The sequence below is a fragment of the Panicum virgatum genome, chromosome 1N (assembly GCF_016808335.1).
Source record: "Panicum virgatum strain AP13 chromosome 1N, P.virgatum_v5, whole genome shotgun sequence".
Lineage (NCBI taxonomy): Eukaryota > Viridiplantae > Streptophyta > Magnoliopsida > Poales > Poaceae > Panicum > Panicum virgatum.
The window spans coordinates 20,360,118-20,382,394 of NC_053145.1; the positions used below are offsets into that span (position 1 = coordinate 20,360,118).

Consider the following 22,277-nt stretch of genomic DNA (forward strand, 5'->3'; position numbering starts at 1 on the left):
TTCAATTTATATCAATTAAAATTCTATAATTGCAGTTAAAAAATTAAAATTATCAAATGAATCCGAAAAATTATCAAACTCCTATTAGATCGTAACTTTGACTCCAAATCTTTCTCAACCCTATGATTCTCCTTCGGAGACGTTTCGCTTTGTAAGCAACTTATGTGACAAAATATCCGGATTTTTTTCAAGTTTTTACGACAACCTCCACGTATGATATCAAAAGATCTTGACAAATCTCATAATTTTAAGACTTCGTTTGGTTTTTATAGAATTTAAAAAATACGGCCACACATTCGTGGTCATATTTCGTAAACAAGATGTTCAAAATTTTCATTCATTTCCTATATAAGATCTCAATTGGACCCAATAACATGAATATCCATTTTCCATTCATTTTGTTCTATTATTTGAATCGCTTGTAGTTCCAATTTGACTTATCCCGAAAAACCCCTTTGAATAAAATAAATTAACTAAATATAGCAAACAGACCGAGAAATGGCGGGCACGTGGGTGTATTTTGTTGTGTATTTATTGTTTGCCGAGTATTCTATCATTGTTTAATTTGCCAAGTGCTGAGTTCCCTGCACTCGGCAAATCCATGTTTTTGCCGAGTATCATTACTTTGCCGATTGACACCCAACAAAGATGTTATTTGCCGAGTGCTCAATGGAATGCACTAGGCAAACATGAAGACACTCAACAAATTTAGGATTTCCAGTAGTGATAATGCTGTGTAGATACATTTTCAGCCGTCTGTGCAAGGCAAGTTGCAGAAATGGACACATCATCTATAAGTCTATACAAAAATACATGAATCAGCACAAATATCTTATGCCACAAATATATGTCATGCGGCTAATCCAAGTTAACAAAAGATTGGTTTTATTATTCTTTGAGGAACTCATTACGATTTACGCATGCAGTCGAGTCGCATGCATCACCCAATAACGTACCATAACCAGCTACAAGTGCAAGCACCAATGTGGATATAAAAGGCTGGATTTTATCCTTAATCTAAAAAACAAGTGCAAGCACCATACAACCCAATAAATCCTAAGACATTATTCATCCTTTCATCGCGATCAATCGCTTGAAGTTAACAGGCATGGCGAACCTCTTGCCACTGTAAAATGCGGCAGCGGCTAGCTTAGCGGCCTTCTCCGTTGTGTACCCATAATCCCAGAACCAGTACTCCGCACGGTTGGAGCATGGTTCCCCGACGTAAGGACTGGGAGGACCACAGGGCCCTGGGCAGCAGGCGCTGATGGTGTTCACAAATCCTGCGAATTTTTTAAAACAAACCATAAGAAAACATCAAATATAATCATCCATAATTTGATCTTGTCTCTGTTCAAAGTCCTGTGGTGAATTTGAGTTACCGGAGGCTGATGGGTTCGTGAAGGTTGCGTTCGAGAAGCCGTAGAAGTCGGCGAGCGAGTAGCGGAAGCCATGGAGTTTGCTGGCCAGGTCAGGCAGGAGTGTCCCGAGCGCAGAGTTGAACTCGGCGGCGAGCCTGTTCAGGTCATCGTCGCATGGACCGTCACCGCCGAGGCCGCCAGAGATGGACTGCACGGCCGGCGTGCAACCGATGAGCCCAACATTGATGATCCCGAATTTCCTCGCGCCCATGCCGTGCATCGTTGTGATGGTTGTCCCCAACAACTCCGTGAGGCGCTGCACCTGGGTTTTGTTGTCGTCCTTTGGTGGGAAGAGCGAGGCGAAGGGGTTGCTGTCCGGGATGAGGTCCATCCCGGTGCCCAGCCCGATCAGGAACAAGGATTTCGACAAGAACATGCTTAGAGGCTTGCGGCCGCCGAGCAGGGCCTTCAGCCGGTCTCTTGTTTCCCCGAAGTTTTCCACTTGCGTCGACAATGGAATGGTCGTGTTTGCGTACTGCAAAATTTGTAACGTATGTCATAGACAGGTGTAGAAATAAAATGCAGTCAGTACCAGAGTTCACTTGCAAATCTGCAACGGCTCAGCATGAATCGAGTTGACTTACGGTGGAGTCCTGAATCCCGGCGTTGGCAGAGGCATAGTTGACTCCGGTGAAACCCTCCATTTTGTCCGGGCTGCGATCAGGAAGCGACGGGTAAGCCAGCGAGCTCATCTCGAATCCCAGGCCCTTTGCTGCAAGAACACTGAATCAATAATCACAGATCTCAATCTACAGCATAAATGTATGTAGATGATGCATGTATAACCGATGAAGTCGGCAATGTTGTATCCGTTGCTGAACCGTCCGGTGGGCTGGCCTCCGGGGTAGTCGATGCCGTAGTAAGGATGGTTGGCGCGGGAAGGGTCCCCAATCTCCCCACCAGTCAAGTCATTGTTGTTGCCGACATCCAGCGCCCCATCCCCGAACACGAAGATCGCTGGCGGTGCTGCCGCAGGCTGCCCTGCAGCTTGGGTCGATATCATTACCATTGCGATGGTGGCGAGAACGCTGCTACTTTTCATGGCTACTAAGTACCGCACCACCATGAGGAGGAACCCCATTTGGATGACTGTGATCGAGGGCTGGCCTGCCTCTGGCAGCTCTATTTATACTTCATAAACGCAAAGATCCAGCAATCCTCTCCCAAATCTGGAAGGCTTCTGATCTTATCCCCGAAGTGCTTGAAAGTCAGGGTTCCACCTGCAAGAAGCAAGAGCATGGACACGCGTTCGTTCCCCCCTCTCCCCGCAGCCATTGATCACGGGCTATATGGAACACGCTTTGCATCTCTTGGCAGAAATGCGGGGGTTCGGCGGCTCATAATTGTTGAGAAAGCACGTGCTAGGTTGAGTATGGACTTGGCAAATAAAGCAGATGCTGCGAGTAGCAAATTAGACGATGGAGTTGTCAACTGGTTTTGCATCTGTCTTATTAGGGGTGGTAACCAATCGTGACCCTAGCGGTCTTTTCACAATGTAACTTGACTCTTATATATTCACTACTGCAGAAAAGCTTTTTAGGGGCAGGTAGAATGGGATTTGTAAGAGCGGGGACGCCACCCGTAGCTGTCTCCCGCAGCTACAAATCAAGTTTTTCAGGGGCGGATAAAAGACCCGCCCCTGAAAATTAATTTCCAAGGACGGGCCATGGCACCAACCGTCCTTGGAAACCCTTTTTCAGGGGCGGCCCACCCCATCACCCACCCCTAATAATCAATTAAAAAAATAAAAAAAAGTCAGAGCCAGCCGCGGCACGCACGCGCTGCCCGACGCCGTCGCCACATGCCACTGCCTGCACGCCGCACGAGCCTCGCGCCACCGCCCGCCGCGCGCCGCCGCTCGTCGCGCCACGACCGCGACCTCCAGGTCGCCGCACCGCGGTCGCAGCCTCCAGATCGCCGCGCCACAGGCCGCCGCCGCTCGCCGCGCCCTAAGCCCCGCCGGCCGCCGCCCAGATCTGCGGGCTCTCCAGCGAGGAGGCTGCGGCGGGGAGGCCCAGATCCGCCGCCATGGAGGCCGCAGCGGGAGCCCGCCTCGCCGCCGGGCACGCGGGAGGCCGCCGCCGCGATAGCCGCTCCTCCCCGCCGGGTGACGCAGGAGGCTGTTGCGGGAGCTGCTCCTCCCCGCCATGGAGGTCCGCCACCACGGGAGCCGCTCCTCCCCGCCGGCCATGGAGGTCCGCTGCCGCGGGAGCCGCTCCTCCCCGCCGGCCATTGAGGTCCGCCGCCGTGGGAGCAGCTCCTCCCCACCGGCCACCTCGCCACACGCCGCTGCGGGAGCCGCTCCTCCCCGCCGGCCGCCGGGGGAGGCCGCCACGGGAGCCCCCGCTCATGGTCAGGAGTGAAGAGAGAGATGAGTAAGGTGAGAGAGAGGAGAGATAGAGAATAGGGGAGAGAGAGTGGCTGAGAAGGTGAGAGAGGTTCACGGGGAGGATAAGGCTCACGCGAAGATAAAGGAGAGAGCTACGCCTGCTGAAATTTTTATGTCACGCCCTCCTATTCAAACTTTTCAGGGGCGGGTGATGGGGTAACCCGCCCCTAGAAAGATATTTCTAGGAGCGGGTCATCCCATCACCCGCTCTTAAAAATAACTACAAATCAATTTTTAGGAGCGGGTCCTATCTGCCCCAACAAATGCACTTCCAGGGACGGGTGATGGAGTGATCCGTCCCTAAAAATGTGTTCCAAGCCCGCAGTTTGATTTGAAATTCTTGATTCTGTTACCCATTATTTTAAAAAATTTGAATTCCCGCCAATTTTGATCTACCAACGTAGTTCACTATCGATACACTATTCTCTACGAGCACTACTAGAGCCAATATGTTTGATAAATATAAATACATATGCATACAAAATTAAATTATTTAGAAATAAAACACCATTATAGCATCATTAGAGTACATATTAAATACATGTTTTCCCAATTCCCTACGAATGCTACTAGAGCTGGCACGGTGCTCTTGATTCTCCCACTCACGAAGAGATATGTATTTAGGGTCCGTTGCTAATTCCTATCCATCGTAAAAATATTTTCCTCACACACAATGAATCGCACAAATCAGTGACTACATTCAAAAGATGTTTCTCATGGAGTTTGTCATGTGCTTTTCTAGGTGAATCTGCAATTATTGAATCCAGTAGTATACACATACATAAAAAATTAAAAGCAAGTGTTATTTAGAGTCAAGAACAATATATACACGTTCGGGACCAGTAGTATATCTCCCTTGCACCTTCATATGCTCGCATATATAATATCCACAATACTCGGAACCAGAATGTTGCTTGTGGCACGGGAACTTTGAGCTCACAGTCATTGTTTTCGGTCTGTTGGCGGGATGAGCTCCTCCTCTAGAAACGTAGTGCTGGTAAGCCCTGTTTTAAAAAGAAACAAAATGGGAAGTTAGTTTATATATGTATACTTTATGTAGAAATTAGCATGATATACCTATGGAAGACAAGAAATTCGCTCACATATCGAGGAGGATGTATAGGAATTCCTTGTATTTACTCTATGGCCAATTCAAGGAGTCCAATACGAGGATTTTTCCAAACTTTAGCTGTAGTAAGAAAGGAATCCAGTAATTTCTACAAATAATATTATATACGACTTTTAGGCATCGATCAGAGCAAGTGTTTATTATATCAAATAATTGAAATTAGATATACCGGATGTGGTATGGCGCTAATATGGCATCCATATCTTGCCATCATCGCATCATAAGCAATATGAGGCCGCAATTCTCTTCATGGTCTCTTTGTGCAATAGTGTTTCTGTCATGAAAATAAAACGATACAGCATCTGTACTTTGACTGCCGCTTTACGTGAATGGCATGGGCTACAGTATTCAGCCTGGAACGACCCAAACCTTGCAGTGTGTTCATTTTGTTTTGGAGCTGGCTAAATGGAATACCAAAAGATTTCAAATCATTAGTTGTTGTGGGTGCGGCAGCCTTGTGTTGGTCTGTCTGGCTCTACAGAAACATTGTGGTTTTTTATAACAAACAATCTTCTGTTTTGCAGGTTATCTTATCGACTACGCACTGGCTCCGTAAGTGGGCTATCCTTCAACAGCCTATTTCACAGGACGTGCTTGTAGTGGGGTCTTTTTTTTTGGCATAGGTGGCCAAGGACTTTTTTGCCTGAGTACATGGTGGTGGTATAGTCTTAGAATCGACAGTCGTTAGTGTGTCAGGATATATTTCAAATTAATTTAGGCTATGTGCCGTTTGGGTAAAGGTCGGGAAAATTTCAAGACGATTCACCTTGATGTATCTTTTTTGAAATCAATAAAGTTTCCTTTTCCAAGAAAAAGATTCGTAGTTAAAATACATTATATATCACATTACACAAAAAGAGTAATTATCGTCAAAGCATTATCCTAGTAATGAAACAAATACACCTTTTAGAAAATAGAGAGTATAAGGTTTCGAAGTTGCCCAAATTAAACTGTGGGCTACAAGCTCTTTCGGTATGAACTTGCATTGCTAGATCAAGCGGCCATGTATGGATTCCCGATGTGTATACCAACAATTGGCGTTGACTAGCTTGATTCAAATTTCAAGCAAAAGCCATGTTGAGGAGGCAGTAATCTAGGATTACTTGTAGCGTTAAGTTGCATTAGTGTAGTAGACCATATGATTTTGTTTCCTGTTTCTTGATACTTTGGGATAGAAATTAGCTCCCACATGGTTATAAGTAGCTTGGTGTGTCACCGTTTACCCATCAACTCTTATCCTCGTGATGCTTGACCACTTAGTCATGAAGGGCAGTAGTACTTGGGCTGCTCTGTGGCTCGCTTGGATAGTAGTTTCTTTTCAGGTGCTTGGTGCAGCCGCCAACTGCAAGGTACAGCTGCAGAAGCTGCCAGCCATCTTCGTGTTCGGCGACGGCATGCTCGATGTCGGCAACAATAACTACTTGAATTCTACAGAGGAGTTTGGGGAACCTCTTCGGGCCAACAACTCTTACTATGGCATCGACTTCCCCAAGTCTGAGGCCACCGGAAGGTTCAGCAATGGATACAATATCGCTGACTTCATCGGTAACAGACTGTGTACTCACTGATGCATCAGTTTCTTACATGCATGTAGAGATCTTTTAACTGCAATGCCATCCAAACTATATATACAGTGTGTTCTGTTAGTACCAATCACACATGAAGTTGATATAGGCAAATCAGTCCTTCGAAGTTCGTTGAGGTTGAATTTTTTTTAAGGCATCTATGAAGTATATATACATGGTTATCTTTTGCAGCAAAGACTCTTGGACTCGGGATCAGTCCTGCAGCTTACCTTTCATTGCCGGTGCCAATCAGCATGGTGGATTTTACTGGAGTGAACTATGCTTCAGAAGGGGCCAGAATTTGGGACAATTTTTATGCGGTAAGTGAAAAGATGCATGCATGTTTACTGAGCCAACAAGCATCACATGGTTGTTTTCAGGATGACAGCACTCAGGTGACTATACCATTGCTGGAGCAAGTGGACAAATTTGTGGCCACGAAAGCTCAGATGGAGCCCAAGCTGGGCGGCAGTGAGCTGAAGAAGTTGCTATCCAACTCCATCTTCCTGCTCAGCTTCGGCACAACGGACCTCTTCCACGTATGGTACTTGCAGAACCTCATGGCCAAGAACGACCAGACCAATGTCCAGTACCTCCTCTCCTCCTACGGCGTCGGCATCAAGGCCCTCTTCGACGCGGGCACGAGGAAGTTTGCAGTCATCAACGTCCCACCCATCGGGTGCACGCCGGTAGGTCAGATACCGTGGGGTCGCCGTGGGTATGTCAGTGGAAGGTGTGACGAGAGCAAGAACAAGCTCGCCATGGAGTTCAACAACGGGCTCGGGCGCCTCCTGGCAACCTTCAGCTCCGAGCTCCATGGCTTCCGGTACTCGGTTGCCGACCTCTACGGCTTCGCAAACGCTACCTTTGCGAACCCATCAGCTGCTGGTAAGTAGATCATTTCCATGTACTCCATGTGCTAGCATTAGCAAAAATTTGGAGTAGCCTAGCTTGCTAAAATTTTGTATTGTGATCTGTAGGATTTGTGAACACCAACACCCAATGCTGCCCAAACCCCTGCATGCCCGGTTTTGGCGGGCCATTTGAGAACCGTTCGCAGTACTGGTTCTGGGACTACTCGTACCCGACGGAGAAGGCCGCCAAGCTAGCCGCTGCTGCATTTTACGATGGCCCGGCACGGTTCACCGTGCCCATCAGCTTCAAGAAGTTGGTCCAGACGCCAGAGAAAATGACGCCCGTTTTGCTTTCATCATGCCATGTCCGGTAGTATATAAGTTGAATGGCCTTCCTGTCTGTGTGCTAAATATAATTAGTGCTTTAATTTGTTGCTTTCTCCTCTGGATTGATCGACCAAGCAGAATGCATATATAGTAATTGACTGAGAAGAATAATAACCTAAGTTCATCTTTCTCTTCTTTACCAAGGATCCAGAAATCAGTTCCATAAGATTTATCACTCTATTCTGGTACATGTATTTCTTCTGGTCTAATTTCTCTCCAGTCAGCACGAGCAGCGTGAGCTTACGGCCGGGGTCTTGGTGCTTCTTGGCCGGTCCTTCAGATGCAGCACGAGCACACACACACACACACACACACACACACACACACACACACACACACACACACACATATATATATATATATATATATATATATATATATATATATATATATATATATATATATATCTTGGGTCCCATTCGCCACCTAGGAATTCTTATGCTTGTTAGATAACTTAGCAACAAGGACTGGAAAGTAATTGAAGATAGGATCGAGAGGCTGAATGGTTGGAAAGGAAAGCTTTTATCTGTTGGTGGAAGATTGGTATTAATTATGTTTATGCTATCTTTTTTAGGTCCCCAGAGAAGTCTTTGAAAAAAAGTACAGAAGTGGCCTTTGATGTGCCAACCAAAAACATAAGGTGGTCTGGGAACACAAAATCTGGATATTCAAAATAAATGCATGCTTAGTAAATGATTGTTTAAACTATGCAATGAAGAAGACATTTGGCAAGAGTTGCTGAGGAATAAATATCTAAAGAATAAAATTCTAGGGCAAGTCAATAAGAAACCGGAAGATTCATATTTTTGGACTAGCCTTGGTGAAGGACAAGTTTCTTAGTTTGGGACATTTTTCGCTTAAATATGGTTCACAAATAAGATTTTAAGAGGGCATATGCTTGTGCGACCACACACTGAAGTCCCAATTCTCATCTCTGTTTAACATTATTCGCAAACAACATGCTCCAGTAGTGGAAGTATTTAGCACCACACCACTAAATATCTCCTTTACGAGAGCTTTAGTAAGGGATAAAATACATGGGTGGCTCTTGGTGAATAATTTGTTAAAAGTTAATTTATAAGAGAGTAGGGACATCTTCACATAGTCCTTACAAACTAATGGCTCCTTCACATAGTCCTTACAAGTTAATGGCTCCTTCACAGTACCTTTAAAGATACACAAGAGATTGTTAATAGTTGTATAAAGGTTATACACAGGAGATTTAGCATACGAAGATACCTTTAAAGATTAAGATCTTTATTTGGTACATGAAAAGGAGTGTGTTATTTACAAAAGATGATTTAGGCAGGCAAAATTGGCTTGGAAGCCAAATTTGCAGCTTATGTAATTTGGAAGTATCCAAAACCCTTTTTTCGATTGTGCTTATGCTAAATTTCTTTGGCATGCAATTCACTTAGTTTTTGTTTTAGCACCACCAAAGGAGGTAGATGATTTATTTAATCATTGCTTAAAACAGGGGGGTCATAAACCAAAACTATACTTAGACATATTGGCTTTGTGTTGGGTAATTTGACTCTCTAGAAATGATGTTATTTGTAACAAATGTCAACTAAAAACTTCTATGCAGGTTTTATTCAAGGGAACGTATTGACTACACTAGTAGGCACAGTTGCAACGGAGTGAGGATCAAAAGGAGAGGATGATTCAGGCATATTACTTGCTGAATATATCAGCTCTTCATTTCTTCGCTTCCCATGGATGGCCTTTCAGTTTACGGATTGGTTTTCAATAAGCAAGTTTTATACTTTAAACGCTTTGAGAGAACATGGTGTAGTCGCTACTGTCTGTAATAATGTTGGTCTAATACCCCTCGATGAGGAGAGTGAAGCCAGATAATTTTTTCTGTTACCTAAAAAATATAGGGGTCCCAATCTCTGGAGCAAAGTTGCATGTTATGGACTGGCTCCCTTTGGATGAAGAAGTGCTTAAAAAAATTGATGGTTGGAAAGGAGGTTCTTTACCCTTTGGATCTTATGGACTGGCTCCCTTTGGATGAAGTGCATAAAAGACTTGGTGGTTGGAAAGGAGGCTCTTTACCCTTTGGATGTGATTGATTAGCGTTAAGGATGACTTGGTAGTCTTCTTCGGTGTCTGTGCTTTCTGAACTCCAGCAACCTCAAATAGCCCGGGGAACTACTTATATAGGCTAGAGATGCACTCATAGTTGTTATCCGCCATTCTGTCAAAAAGCTTAAAGCGTTGGATGATCTGTCACAATCGTTGGTTCATCCGATCACATAAACCCGCATGCTAGCCGTTGAAGCCTAACCCATCTGTTGGCGTCATTGCTCTGACACATTGCACCGACGTGTGTCGGTTTATCTGTGCTGAAGACATTGCTGAGTAAACCTTCTAGAGCCCAAATTGCTCTCTCTGGATTGCACCAACTTCCTCTTCAGCAGTATCGGATCATCCGGTGCTACTTAACTTCTCTTTACTTTATCTTTGTATGGATTCTGCATTAGTCTAACCCCATCATTTTCCATACATTCGGATCATCCAGTCAAGTTGTCATTTGTCCAATTCACTTAAGTTGTCATTTGGACATCTTGGTGGTGATTTGGATAGCTTGACTATGGATTGGACTTCATCTATGGGACCTAGAAATACTACAAATATGATCTCACAAACTTTACTAGACCCATTGACTATATTATCATTCAATCACCAAAATTAAAATTATTGGCTTAATAGGGCTATGTTGAAGAATTCAAGCAACTAGTGAAAACAAAGTTCATTCATAAGAAATTAACTAAATCCAAGCACTATCAGTTCAGTATTCGTTCTATTCATGAACTACATCCGGTAGACAAGCTGAGATATTTGGAAATTAGGATACGACAGACTCAAATAAGCGTTCTTCATACACTTCTCGTTGAAGCCTAGCAGCCAGCAGTGTGTTGACCATAGTCCTAGCAGCCTAATACTTTATATTTACATATCATATTAGGTTTATCCTAAATCAAACTTGGTCAACTTTGACCAAATTTATAGAAGTAAATAATAACATCTACAATACTAAATTTATTTCATTGAATCTACCATAAAATATATGTTGATAGTGCATATCTTAGGTAGTATAGTTGTTGCTATAATTTTCTATAGATTTAGTCAAAGTTAACTAAATTTGACTTATGACAAACCTAATACGACATGTAAATAAAAACAGAGTAGTGTGTGTTCACAATAGTTTAAAAAAACAGAGTTCACCAGAATAACTCGATCAGAGGGAGTAAATGTATGCAAACCTGCAAGGATCCATCATGTACGGTCCCAACCATTTAACTATCTTCACTTGAAACTTTAAGCCAATGATAATAGAAACATTAAGCCACTTCATCAATACAGAAGATGAGCGCCAGAAGCTTATCAAACTGTTTCCAATCAAAAACTTTAGATATGACAAGCCAAGCAAGAACCGTTCAAAATAGTTTTCGAACTACTGAGGGGACTGTTTATCTCATCCTATAAAAGAAATTATATCTGTTTACTTAATAACACATCCAAGTTGGTCATCTTAGCATCACACCGTATCTACCTTGCACTTCCGATAATTTTAAGTATTCTTTAAATAAGAATTTCTGGACTACTGAATTCTATTGACAAGTACTGAGCAATCCATGTCAGGTTGTTTGTGTCCAGGAGACCATCAGTATGTCATTCATCAACCTACTTATGATAAGATTTGGCATATAGAGTACATGACCAGTTACCTAATCATAAATTTGAATCTTTCAGTATTTTTTGCAAGGCCATTGTATGGTTCATGGTAACTTACATGAAAATTGGCACTTGAAAACATCAACCTATTTCCAACATACAAGATCCTAGAAAAACCAAATCAGGGACTGTATACAAAGTAGGAGCAACATGAAAAACATTTCAAAGCTATGCAGAAGTGGCTACAAATGCAAATGATCTGACCCTCCGCAAAAGAGTTCCCAGGTAACAAATCAGACATTGCTACATATTTCAAGAAACCTAGCAACTTTAGAACAGTGATCCTTTTCTAAAGGATAGTTTAACAGGGATAACACAACTTAGTTATCCTGTATGCACTACATCAGCTTACATATGAAGCAAGATATCCTTGGTGTAGAAGAATATTAAGGTTTGTTCAGTATTATTCACTTTAGAAAGTTTTTTTAGATAGTATGAGAAAAAGTTGTGCAAGATGTAACATACATATCTTCTACTAGGACTAGGCAGGTTCAAAACTGACAAGTAATAACATTAGAAAGGCATGTAATAATACAGATTTACACATCAAGCAATATGAGTGTACTAAACGCTGAGTTAGAACTGGGGAAATGTGAGATTCTTTCCTTACCGTGCTGAACACAATCAATCCAGTGTGCACATCCACCAAACTGTTCAGCAATACAGAATACAGCTAGTGCAGCCTAGCTTGCCTAGTTTCCCCACTGGGAATAGTGAACTCCCACAAAGCCTTTTAAATTGTTATATTATTAAGGGTCCTATTATTAAATCAGGGTTTACTACCTTACTCCCAATATAAAAATTGCTTGCTTGAAATTCAGTCTGTCCTCAACTAGTTTGAATGAATGATAATGATCCAAATTCAGGCAAAGACATGCAAAACTAATTTACTTTAGTGTCCACACATAACCATACAATGCTAGTATAACGCTTCCCAATCAAACATCCCAACATTTGAAGCAGATTCCAGAAAACACAACTAATCATTTATAGCAAGAGGTTAACAGAATTACATTATGCATAAAAAAAGCAACAGATGTAGCATTGACTTTGAGTCGCCATGGTTATTACAGAGGATTATACAATTTACCAGTTAGCAATGGTTCAAAAATACATTCAACGTGTATTTAGTAAACAGTACATGAATGACCATTGCTAATAAGTAGTCTCTGATTGAATGTTCATCACCGGCTTATGCAGGACCAATGTTCAACCTTATGCGATGCAACAAGAAAATTACTATGTTCAATAATGTTATTATCATTCAACGGAATGATTGATCTATCAAATAAGCTGGATATAGAATTAAGGGTGCATAACAGTTGTACATACAATGAACCTGAGGAATTATAGTAAACAAGTACTCAACATCTTCCAAACAACCACAGATTAATCATTGAAAAATCCAGGCCCTGAACACATGATAAGCATTATAGTTTATAGATTATGAACAGCCTACACTCTTCCATCTCTGTAACAAAATTTCACCCTTTCTAAAACAATGGGGATAAGAATCATCCCACACATAGATCCAAATTACTATGACAGTTCTCACATGAGCAACATCCTGTGCAAAGTGAACAATGAAATATGTTACATCTAATATCACCTAGTCCTTAGGAAAGCTACTCAAATTGCTACTATAATAACCCTGATACTTTTTTTGTTGAAATTAAACTGTGGGGGAGACCCCCCCCCCCCCCCACAACCCTGATACATTACATCAGGGTGGGCAACATCTAGTCTAATCCACCGTGCCAGATCAAAATAAAGAAATAAACTGATCATAATAGGGGAATGGAAGGGAAATAGAATCAGACCTTCCCAAAAGTTGACATTGCTACTAAGGTTGTAGAAGTATTAGGAAACCGAAGGATCATGCGTCACCCTGCATTAACCCTGCAGACAGAATTTCCTCTCCAATCAAACATTTCTCCTTTTCACACCAAAATTGGGCTCTCAAATCAAGCACTTCTCCTTCTACACCCTTCTTTCTCTTGTCAGTCGCTGACCCTCCTCCCTTATCCTCTACTGCAATAGCAATGGTTTCTTGACCTGCTATGTCCCGGCACCAACTAACATGCAGATCTTAATACGCAGGGGAAAAGGTGACAAAAACATTATGAGATACTACCAGTTAATGTTCAACAGTTTATTTCCAGACAGAATACAGCAAAACAAACATAGCAGCAGAAGCTGTAGCCTTCACCTCAAAATGACACGGGATACACCAATGCATCGAGAAAAATGCTAAACATGTGATTCATGAGACCTCAGTCGAAGCCAACAACAGAAGGCACTCAGTATTTTCATGATCGTAACAATATGCCCTAACTAATTTAGGGCAGGCCGCAATGGCAGCTTGGCAGGACAATGAAAATAACAAAACACAAATCATAGAGACACACAAGCACATCCGCCGTATCAATATACACCTGGATCCATTCTTGTTACTGGATTCAGCTGAATAGATTGGGAATGCAGGCTCCTGAGTCAGGATTCTGTTGTTCCTTCCAGATACGACCTGTGACTCGCAGTTTCAACTCTTTCCTGTCTCCACCTGAGAAGAAGAGAGCCATGTTTCGCTGAATTATCAGACCATCATGGCTGTCCCTGACCTTCCTGTGACTGTCTCGAATGCTGCGGGGAGTGCCCTCCCATATCATCTTCCTTCCATTAGCCCCAACCTCAAGGCTATAGCTGTAGTTCCTAGCATCATTTTCATCGCCCATAAACCGGAGGAAAGCCATGTATACCGGTGCCATTCCAAGCTGGAAGGCCTCGAAGTGTAAGCAAAAGTACTGCCCGAAACAATGAAAAACCTAGAAACATATAAGATTGTATCAGACTAATTCACTTGATTCAAACATAGATAAAATAAAGCGCAACTTTCTTATAACATATCAGTGGAATGTGTAGATAAAAGAGAAAATAAAGCACAATTTTTTCATACCATGTTAGTGGAATGCGATTTTAATTTTTTTGATTTACTAGCTTCATGCATTGAGCATCTGTTTTTGACTTAAGCAATAAGGGATGTTGGCGACCACTGATGGTGCGATAAGTAAACATCTCTAACATGAAATCTATGGAATGGAACTGATAAATCAAGGAAAAGTCAACTATGCAGAGTGTTGATATAATATATGTGGATACTTACAGTTAACATCCAGGTTGCATTTTCAACCTCTCTTGGGTTGGACTTGACATAGCGGTGATTAAACGTACATCCAGAGTGCATATCGACTTTATGATCATCCCGTAGATGAGCGACAAGGAAGGGAATATCCCCTAAAACTGAGCATTCAGAACCTGCATATGGGCAGTTGTATGGCCTAAAATTGCACTGTGATTCATGCTTGAGTTTGCTGTAGTATGGGAAGACCTCTGGACAACCAAGAGAGTAGTATTTGCAGGGCAGCTCAAGTGATTCTGCCACTTTTTCTAAAGCCAGACACCTGATGTCACCGAGCTCCTGTCGACAGGTTGGGCAGCGGTTGTGCACCCGAGTTTTGCAGGTGGAACACAGAGTATGACCATTTTGGCACTGTAACATAGGGAAAATATCAGTCTAATACCAGCTACTCTTATGTTGATTATTGAATCACGACTTCCAAATGCTACACCTAGACAAATCAAAGTTTCATACAATAAATTACAATAGTATACTATAGGAATGGAAACCCTTTTTGTCCTGATATCCTGATATAAGAAACCTTTTGTGTCATCTGGCATGTTATCACCCAACTGGAAAATTAGCAGAATATCTTATCATGGTCATTTTGATCCAAACAAGAAAACAAAATGCCCTATGAGAGTAAGAGAAACTAATAAGAAACTGCACCCATAAAAAGAGTACAGGAAATGAAAAGGAGGAAAAGGAAATCAAAAAGGTAGCTAGACAAAAGGTAAAGGCATAATACTGCAGAAGTCTAATACTTGATATAGGCCAGTAGGGAGCAGGGTTAAAAAAACCGTTCGGAACCGGACCGGTTACCGCGGTTACCGGTCTAACCGGCCCGGCCCGGTTCCGGATCCGGGCGGTTAGAAACCGGGCCAAATTCAAATTTTAAATTTGAATTCCAAAAAATGGAAAAATCCCAAAAAATTCTTAAAAATACTTCAAGTTGTGACGAATCTAATGGTGTCAATTTTTTTCAAATATTCGTTCATTTAGTATACTTTGCGAGCATTTGAAGTTAAACAAAAAAAACGTGCATACAAAGTATACAAATACAATGTAAAAGTAGTACAAAAAAGGGTTGGGAGGGTTCATTTAGGCTAAAACATATTATACAAACATTCATTTAGTATACTTTGCGGGCATTTGAATTTAAACTAAAAAAGAAAAAAAATTGAATTTGGTCAGTTACCGTTCAAACCGACCGGTTACCACTCAAACCGACCGGTAACCGGTCAAACCGGACCAGTTAGCCGTTCAAAACCGGTATAACTGCGGGTTTTGAATTCAAATTTGAGTTTAACCAATTTTTACCGGTAACCGGTCAAACCGGACCGGTTAGCCGGAACCGGGCGCCGGCGGTTCGTACTCAACGGTCAGTAAAAAAATCCCTGGTAGGGAGACTATTTTTAGCAAGTACATAAAGATTTTTTGCTTTCACTACTTTGAAATGAAAGTCACGAGAATAGACTGCAAAAATCATGCCATGAATCAGTCTTGAGAGTCCATTACCAAGCATCTAATGCCATGAATAAGGTCCTAAAAGTCATGACATTCAGAAAGGCATGGAGCAAGACCAGGCTAAATCAATCGTCATCTTTAATGCTCTGCCACACATTCTGATTCCAGACTCGAGCAGAAATTCACTGTCCTGGTTTTATTCAAAGACTAGACTATGGAGCAACAGCTAAAAACAGTCCATTGACAAATAGGGAAGGAAACTACACTGGTGTATGACAACTGCAATTACAGCCATAGCAAATGATTCTCAGTATCTAAACTGCATTTGCAGAGTAATCTGCACAATCAGACAATCTGCTGGAAGCGGAGCATCAGCAGGGCGCATGGCCAAGCATCTGTACTAGTTGAAGAAGCAAATGTTATTCCCTGGGTTCAGATGTATCAATTACGCCATGCCTTATGGCAGAAAGATTGTTCCGGACAAAGCGGGCAAGTCTCCCGCCGACGAAGAACCCAGCGCGCAAGCAACTAGGGTCCTACCTCGAGACTAGCATCGCCGGATCACGCAACTGCAGACCCGGAAGACTAGCAAGCCAAGATCCCGAAAGAGAAGGCCAAAAGGCGGACCTGGTGGATGGGCGGGTACATGGAGTTGGTGCAGACGGGGCACTCGAGCAGCTCGTGCACGCCCGTGGCCGGCGATATGACCAGCGGCCCGGCCCCGGCCCCCAGCCCCGCCCCGCCCGGCCCCGCGGCCCCGGCGCGGTCGGAGGCGACGACCACGTTGACGGCCGCCGCGGCGGCGCTGCCGGCGGAGGAGGCGGACTTGAGGAAGGGGCGCGGGAGCTGCGCGGAGGTGACGGCCGCGGCGTCGTCGTCGCCCTCCATGCCGTCGGAGTAGGACACGCACTCGATGCTGTCCAGCTCCATGGCGGCCCGCCGCAGATCGGGCCGAATCTCGCAGGCGGGGTGCGGGGGCCGGGTCAAACCCTCTCCCGCCTCTCCCCCCGCGGGCTCGGCGGGTTCCCGAACAGGCCGCTCCGCCCACCGAGGACTCGGAACTCCGCGGGCGCGGGCTGCGAGGGAGGGGAAGGGAGCCGGGGAGGTAGACGATGGCTGGCGGCGAATTGGGGGGCGGGGGGGGGGGGGGGGGGGAGGGAGAGGGACGTGTGTGGTGGGGCCGGCGGGTGGCGTGGTGGTGGGGGCACTTGATGGCGCTAGGATTCTTGCTGGCTGCGGGGTGGGGTACTACACGCCGGCCTTTTCGTGGGGAGTGGTTTTATCGTATCATTTATGGCTGACAGAGGAGGGGCAGGTGGGTGCGCCGCACGTTCAAATTTGAACTCGTCGCCCGGCGGACGGAGGAGGACAGCGGGGCGGGGCTGGCCGCCGGCGGGGCACATGCGGCCTCACGAATTCGCGGTGCCGGGGGGCTTGGGCTCGGGGACAAAGGAATTTTGGTGCCGCATTTTCTGTTCCAATATTGATTACTCTCTCCGTTCCGCTTTCATTTAGCCTTCAAATTTTATCACATAAAAACTGTTGATTTAAATTGTAATAAAATCCATCTAATTATGGTAATTTCAAATACCAAAATAGAATTGTATTGGAAAAAGCATCAAGCCAATTAAATGTTTAAGTAGGTATTAATTTTTTTATTTCAATGCTTTTGTATTTATTAAGGATCTCGGAAATCAAATAAACGACATGCTTTTCAATCACAACTGTTATAGTTAATTAGAAGTAATATAGTCATTTTTCAGCATGGGTAATATGTCCCAAATTTTCTAAATATAAAACGAATAGTTTTTGTGGGACGAAGAAAGTATATGTTATTCCTTTTCTCTCTCTTCTTTTGTCATTTACTCCCTCCTCCCAAAAATAACTCGTAGAAATTCTAGAATAAATTAACAATAAAGTAAATGACAATTTTTACCCATATTTGTTACACATATTTGATTCTAGGACAAAGGAATTTTGCTTGGTCGCGAAAAAATACAGAATTTTGCTACCGCATTATGTTCCATATATTCCATATCTGCGATTTCTTTTTTTCTCTCTCTTCTTGTGCTACATATTGGTCCAACCTCTCTCACTTCATTGTAGCAAAAGAAAGCAAATTGTCTATTTATTACTGCCTCATTTAAAATAAGTATTCGTTAGCATTTGAATCTTATTTCAAAAAAGTACCCTTTAATTAAAGTAGTATTAAATATCAAGAAAAAAATTTATAAATAAGATGCGAAATCAATCAAATGCTTAGTAGATGTCAGTGGTGGACTAAAGACTTGACGAGAGCCTAGGCAAAACTCAAAACAACACTTTCTTTCTATCTTCCGCTAAAAAAGCCATTGATGAGTAGCTTACAACCATTGTGCCACCGGACCAGAGCCCGAGCGAGCGCTCAGGGTCGCCGGATCCTTGGTCCACCCTGATATATGTTTTTTTTTTGTTCTAATACATTTGTATTTATTGATTTATTGATATATGTTATTTTTTTAGTTCTAATACATTTGTATTTATTGATTTATTGATAACAGTGCAGTTGAGTTCAACTGCAACTGTCGTATGAGTTTCTCTGAGAGACTGAGCTAGTAGATATTACAGATTTATAAAATTACAATAGGCGTCTCGCTATCATCTACCACTAAAATAATGATGCCAGTTAAATCCTAGAATAATCCATAAAAATACGAGCACTTAGGTTAATTTGAGAACTCGAAGTTTCAAAAAAAAACTAAGCTACTCACACAGGCTCCGGCCCTGATTTTGATCAGCTCTAGTCCACTCGAGACCAAATAAAAAATAGTGGGTACCCTAACAAGACCCTAATGGTAGAAGCGGATCTTTGAATGTTAGTGACAACTTTGCAAACTAAGTGTACCTTGACTTGGAAGGTTTATTGAGGTGGAACCCGTCCACCCGGGTTCGAGTCCTAATCATGTGCTCGTAGTTTTCTGAATTTATTATGAAATTTAATCGAACTATTAACTTGTAGCCAGGTGTCTGTGGTGACATCATCAATCTCAAGAATAAGGCAGCTCAGTCGAATCGATCAAAGGTACTCATATGAGTAGGGTTTTGCACATGTATAAACATGTTCAAAACCTTTGATAGACTGAAACCCTGCTTGTGGGCTGAAATCCAATTTGTATCCAAACCAATCTGTACTAGTATTGTAAAAAGTAAAGTACACCAGCGGTCCTCAAATTTGTAAGGGTGTGTCATATAGGTCCATCAACTCCGAAAGTGCATTTCTGGGTCCCTAAACTTTTTAAGTCGTTCACCGGAGGTCCATACGCATCCATGTGGGCAGCTAGCGCTGATGTGGCACGCTGACTAGGCGCCACTCTTTCTTCTTCCTCCAGACATGGGTGCCAAGCGGCTCCGCTCGTCCGACGAGCTCCGCGGCCCCGCTCGGCAGGCGAGCTCCGCAGCGAGGGGGCACCTCCGCTCGAGGGAGGGAGGGCGGCCCCGCGGCTCCGCTCGGCCGACGAGCTCCGCGGCGAGGGGGCGCCTCTGCTCCGCGTCTCCTCCACCGCCGGGGTAGCCCCTGGCCTGCGGAACTCGCTGGAGCCGCCATCCCGCCCCGCGCCACCCACGTTGGTAGGAGGTGCGCGAGGAGGCTCGCCGCCGCACCGAGAGAACCGGATCTGGAGGGAGCACCGACGCGGGGAGGCCGCCGCCGTGCCATGGACCCGCGCGGGCATACGCCATGCCCGCTGCCACCATGGACCGGAGGAGCTCGAGGGAGAGGGACGGGCGCGGTGCGGGATTGGGAGGAGGGGCGAGCTCGGCCGGCGCAACCGCATGCGCGCTCGCGGGTGCTCACCGGTGGCCACCTCGTAGGGCTCCGGTGCGGCGCGGGCCTCCGGCCGCCACCGCCTTGGCCCCGCGTGGGTCCGGCCGGGACGGAGCTCCGGGGCCGCGTCCAGGCGCCCTCGAGGCCGACGGGGCACGCTCGCCGGCCGCCTCCGCCCCGCCTCCGCTCTGGCTGGCCTTGTCGCCGGCGGAAGCCGCGCGCCGCCGCACACCATGGCGGGGTCGTGGAGGGGTGCCGCGGCGAGCGCGGAGGTCGGGCGCGGCGGCGAGGACGGTGGCGGGGCGCCGCGGCAAGGGTCGTGGAGGGGTGCCGCGGCGAGCGCGGAGGTCGGGCGCGGCGGCGAGGACGGTGGCGGGACGCCGCGGCAAGGGTCGTGGAGGGGTGCCGCGGCGAGCGCGGAGGTCGGGCGTGGCGGCGAGGATGGTGGCGGGGCGCCGCAGCGAGCCCGGAGCCCGGGCGCGGCGGCGAGGATGGGTGCGGGGGGCCACGGCGAGTGCGGTGACGGGGGCGCGGCGGCGAGTGCGAAGGCGGAGCACAGCGGCGGCGAGGGTGAAGGCGGAGCACAGCGGCGAGCTGGTGGCGGGACGCGGGACGAGCGGCGCCAGCGCAGGGAGAGAGGGAGGGTGGGAGCCGTCGGCGCAAGGAGAAAGGATGGGTGGGAGAGAGAGGAAGGGGTGGAGAGAGGAAGGAGAGATGCATGAAAGATAAAGATGCCCAGTTAGCACGCCATGTCATCGATACTTGCTCACGTGGAGGGGTATGGACCTGCGGTGAATGACTTAAAAAGTTTAGGGACCCAAAAATGCACTTTTAAAGTTGATGGACCTATACGACACACTATTACAAGTTTATGGACCTCCCATGCATTTTATTCTATTGTAAAAAATTAAATCCACCCCAATCCTATCCGTCAACTACAAAAACCAAACTATTATCATGTATACTACTGTACCAAGCAACTACCAAACTGTAGTTTCAAGTTTCAACCCATTGTGAAGATCCGAAATACTATCCACGTGCGTCTGCCGAGTAATTGGGTCCGTCCACATCGGGCCAGGCCCCGTCTACCACCCAGCGCTAGTGGGGGCTTCCTCATCTCACAGTCACAGGTCAAGTTCAACACGCACGAGTCCACGCGCAGAGAGGTGGGAGCTGCCATCCCCAATATAGGCCGTGTTTGGTAAAGGGTCAAATCAAGATCACGAACATACGAATTTCCGCATAAAGTACTAAATGTAGTCTATTTGTAAAATCTTTTCAGGGACAGATGTAATTTTTTGAGATGAATCTAATGACGGTAATTAATTGATGATTTACTACAGTGATGCTACAGTACCATCCTCTAATCGCGCGGTCAAAGGCCTCATTAAATTCATCTCGCAATTTACACTGGGGGTGTGGAGGTGGTTTTGTAATTAGACTTCGTTTAATACTCTAAATTAGTGGTCAAAGAGCAAAAAAAATTTCGCAAAATTTTTTACCGCCTCAACCAAACACGGGCATGATTTGGGACAATGGATTGGAACCCAAAACCAATCCATTTTAACGAACACTCCAATCCAAACCAATCTAACAAGTAGTTCAGCCCATTACTAACTAAACCAATGCAGTCCGTTTCGAAAACCAATCAAATAAATCCATATTAGCCCAAACCATTAGCAGGGTGAGTTCCACCACAATAAATCCTGCAAGTTTAAGGTACACTTAGTTCGCAAGGTTGTCACTAACATTCAAAGGTCCACTTCTACCATTAGGGTCTTGTTAGAGTACCCACTATTTTTTTTTGTTTGGTCTCGAGTGTACTAGAGCTGGTCAAAATCAGCGCCGGATCGTGTGCTGAGCATAGCTTAGCTGGTAATTTCTTTTTTTGAAACTTCGAGTTCTCAAATTAACATAAGTGATCGTAGTTTTATGGATTATTCTAAAATTTAACTAGCATCATTATTTTAGTGGTAGATGATAGCGAGACGTCTCTTGTTATTTTATAAATCTCTAATATCTACTTGTTCAGTCTCTCGGAGAGACTCATCCAGGAGTGTCTGTGTTTAAACAAAAAACTAAGCCGGATCCAGTTAGGGTTGGGCCTGAGAAAACCCGACATTTTCTTTCCTAGCCCATGCCCGACCTTGACCGAAGCATTGGGCTGCAAATCATGGCCCATCCCACCCGTTGCACAGCCCGACGAGGTTCAGTGGATCAAATCTTTAAAGCCTAGTCTAAACTATATCTAATGAAATAAAATCCCGCCCGAAAAAATCTAGTGAAATAAAATGACACGTTTCAGATTTTCGAGGACTTGCTCCAACAAAAACATGTTAACAGAGGA

The 22,277-nt window shown here is 44.8% G+C and overlaps 3 protein-coding genes across 3 annotated transcripts; 1 reads left to right on the forward strand and 2 right to left on the reverse strand.

Annotated features, from left to right (window-relative positions):
• Nucleotides 1-928: 928 nt before the first annotated feature.
• LOC120655479 (GDSL esterase/lipase At5g55050-like) lies at nt 929-3,092 on the reverse strand. The gene is made up of 4 exons (XM_039933314.1): nt 2,208-3,092; nt 2,006-2,133; nt 1,383-1,896; nt 929-1,283 (listed from the first exon to the last, which is right to left on the reverse strand). The coding sequence occupies exons 1-4, from the start codon at nt 2,500-2,502 to the stop codon at nt 1,069-1,071; spliced, it is 1,152 nt and encodes a 383-aa protein (XP_039789248.1). The 5' UTR covers nt 2,503-3,092; the 3' UTR covers nt 929-1,068.
• A 476-nt stretch (nt 3,093-3,568) lies between these two features.
• LOC120653407 (GDSL esterase/lipase At5g55050-like) lies at nt 3,569-7,732 on the forward strand. The gene is made up of 6 exons (XM_039931158.1): nt 3,569-3,658; nt 5,464-5,535; nt 6,262-6,484; nt 6,697-6,824; nt 6,885-7,392; nt 7,485-7,732. The coding sequence occupies exons 1-6, from the start codon at nt 3,569-3,571 to the stop codon at nt 7,730-7,732; spliced, it is 1,269 nt and encodes a 422-aa protein (XP_039787092.1).
• Nucleotides 7,733-13,614: 5,882 nt separating this feature from the next.
• Nucleotides 13,615-17,251, reverse strand: LOC120655480 (E3 ubiquitin-protein ligase SINAT5-like). The gene is made up of 3 exons (XM_039933315.1): nt 16,756-17,251; nt 14,647-15,033; nt 13,615-14,308 (listed from the first exon to the last, which is right to left on the reverse strand). The coding sequence occupies exons 1-3, from the start codon at nt 17,056-17,058 to the stop codon at nt 13,946-13,948; spliced, it is 1,053 nt and encodes a 350-aa protein (XP_039789249.1). The 5' UTR covers nt 17,059-17,251; the 3' UTR covers nt 13,615-13,945.
• Between the last annotated feature and the right edge of the window lie 5,026 nt (nt 17,252-22,277).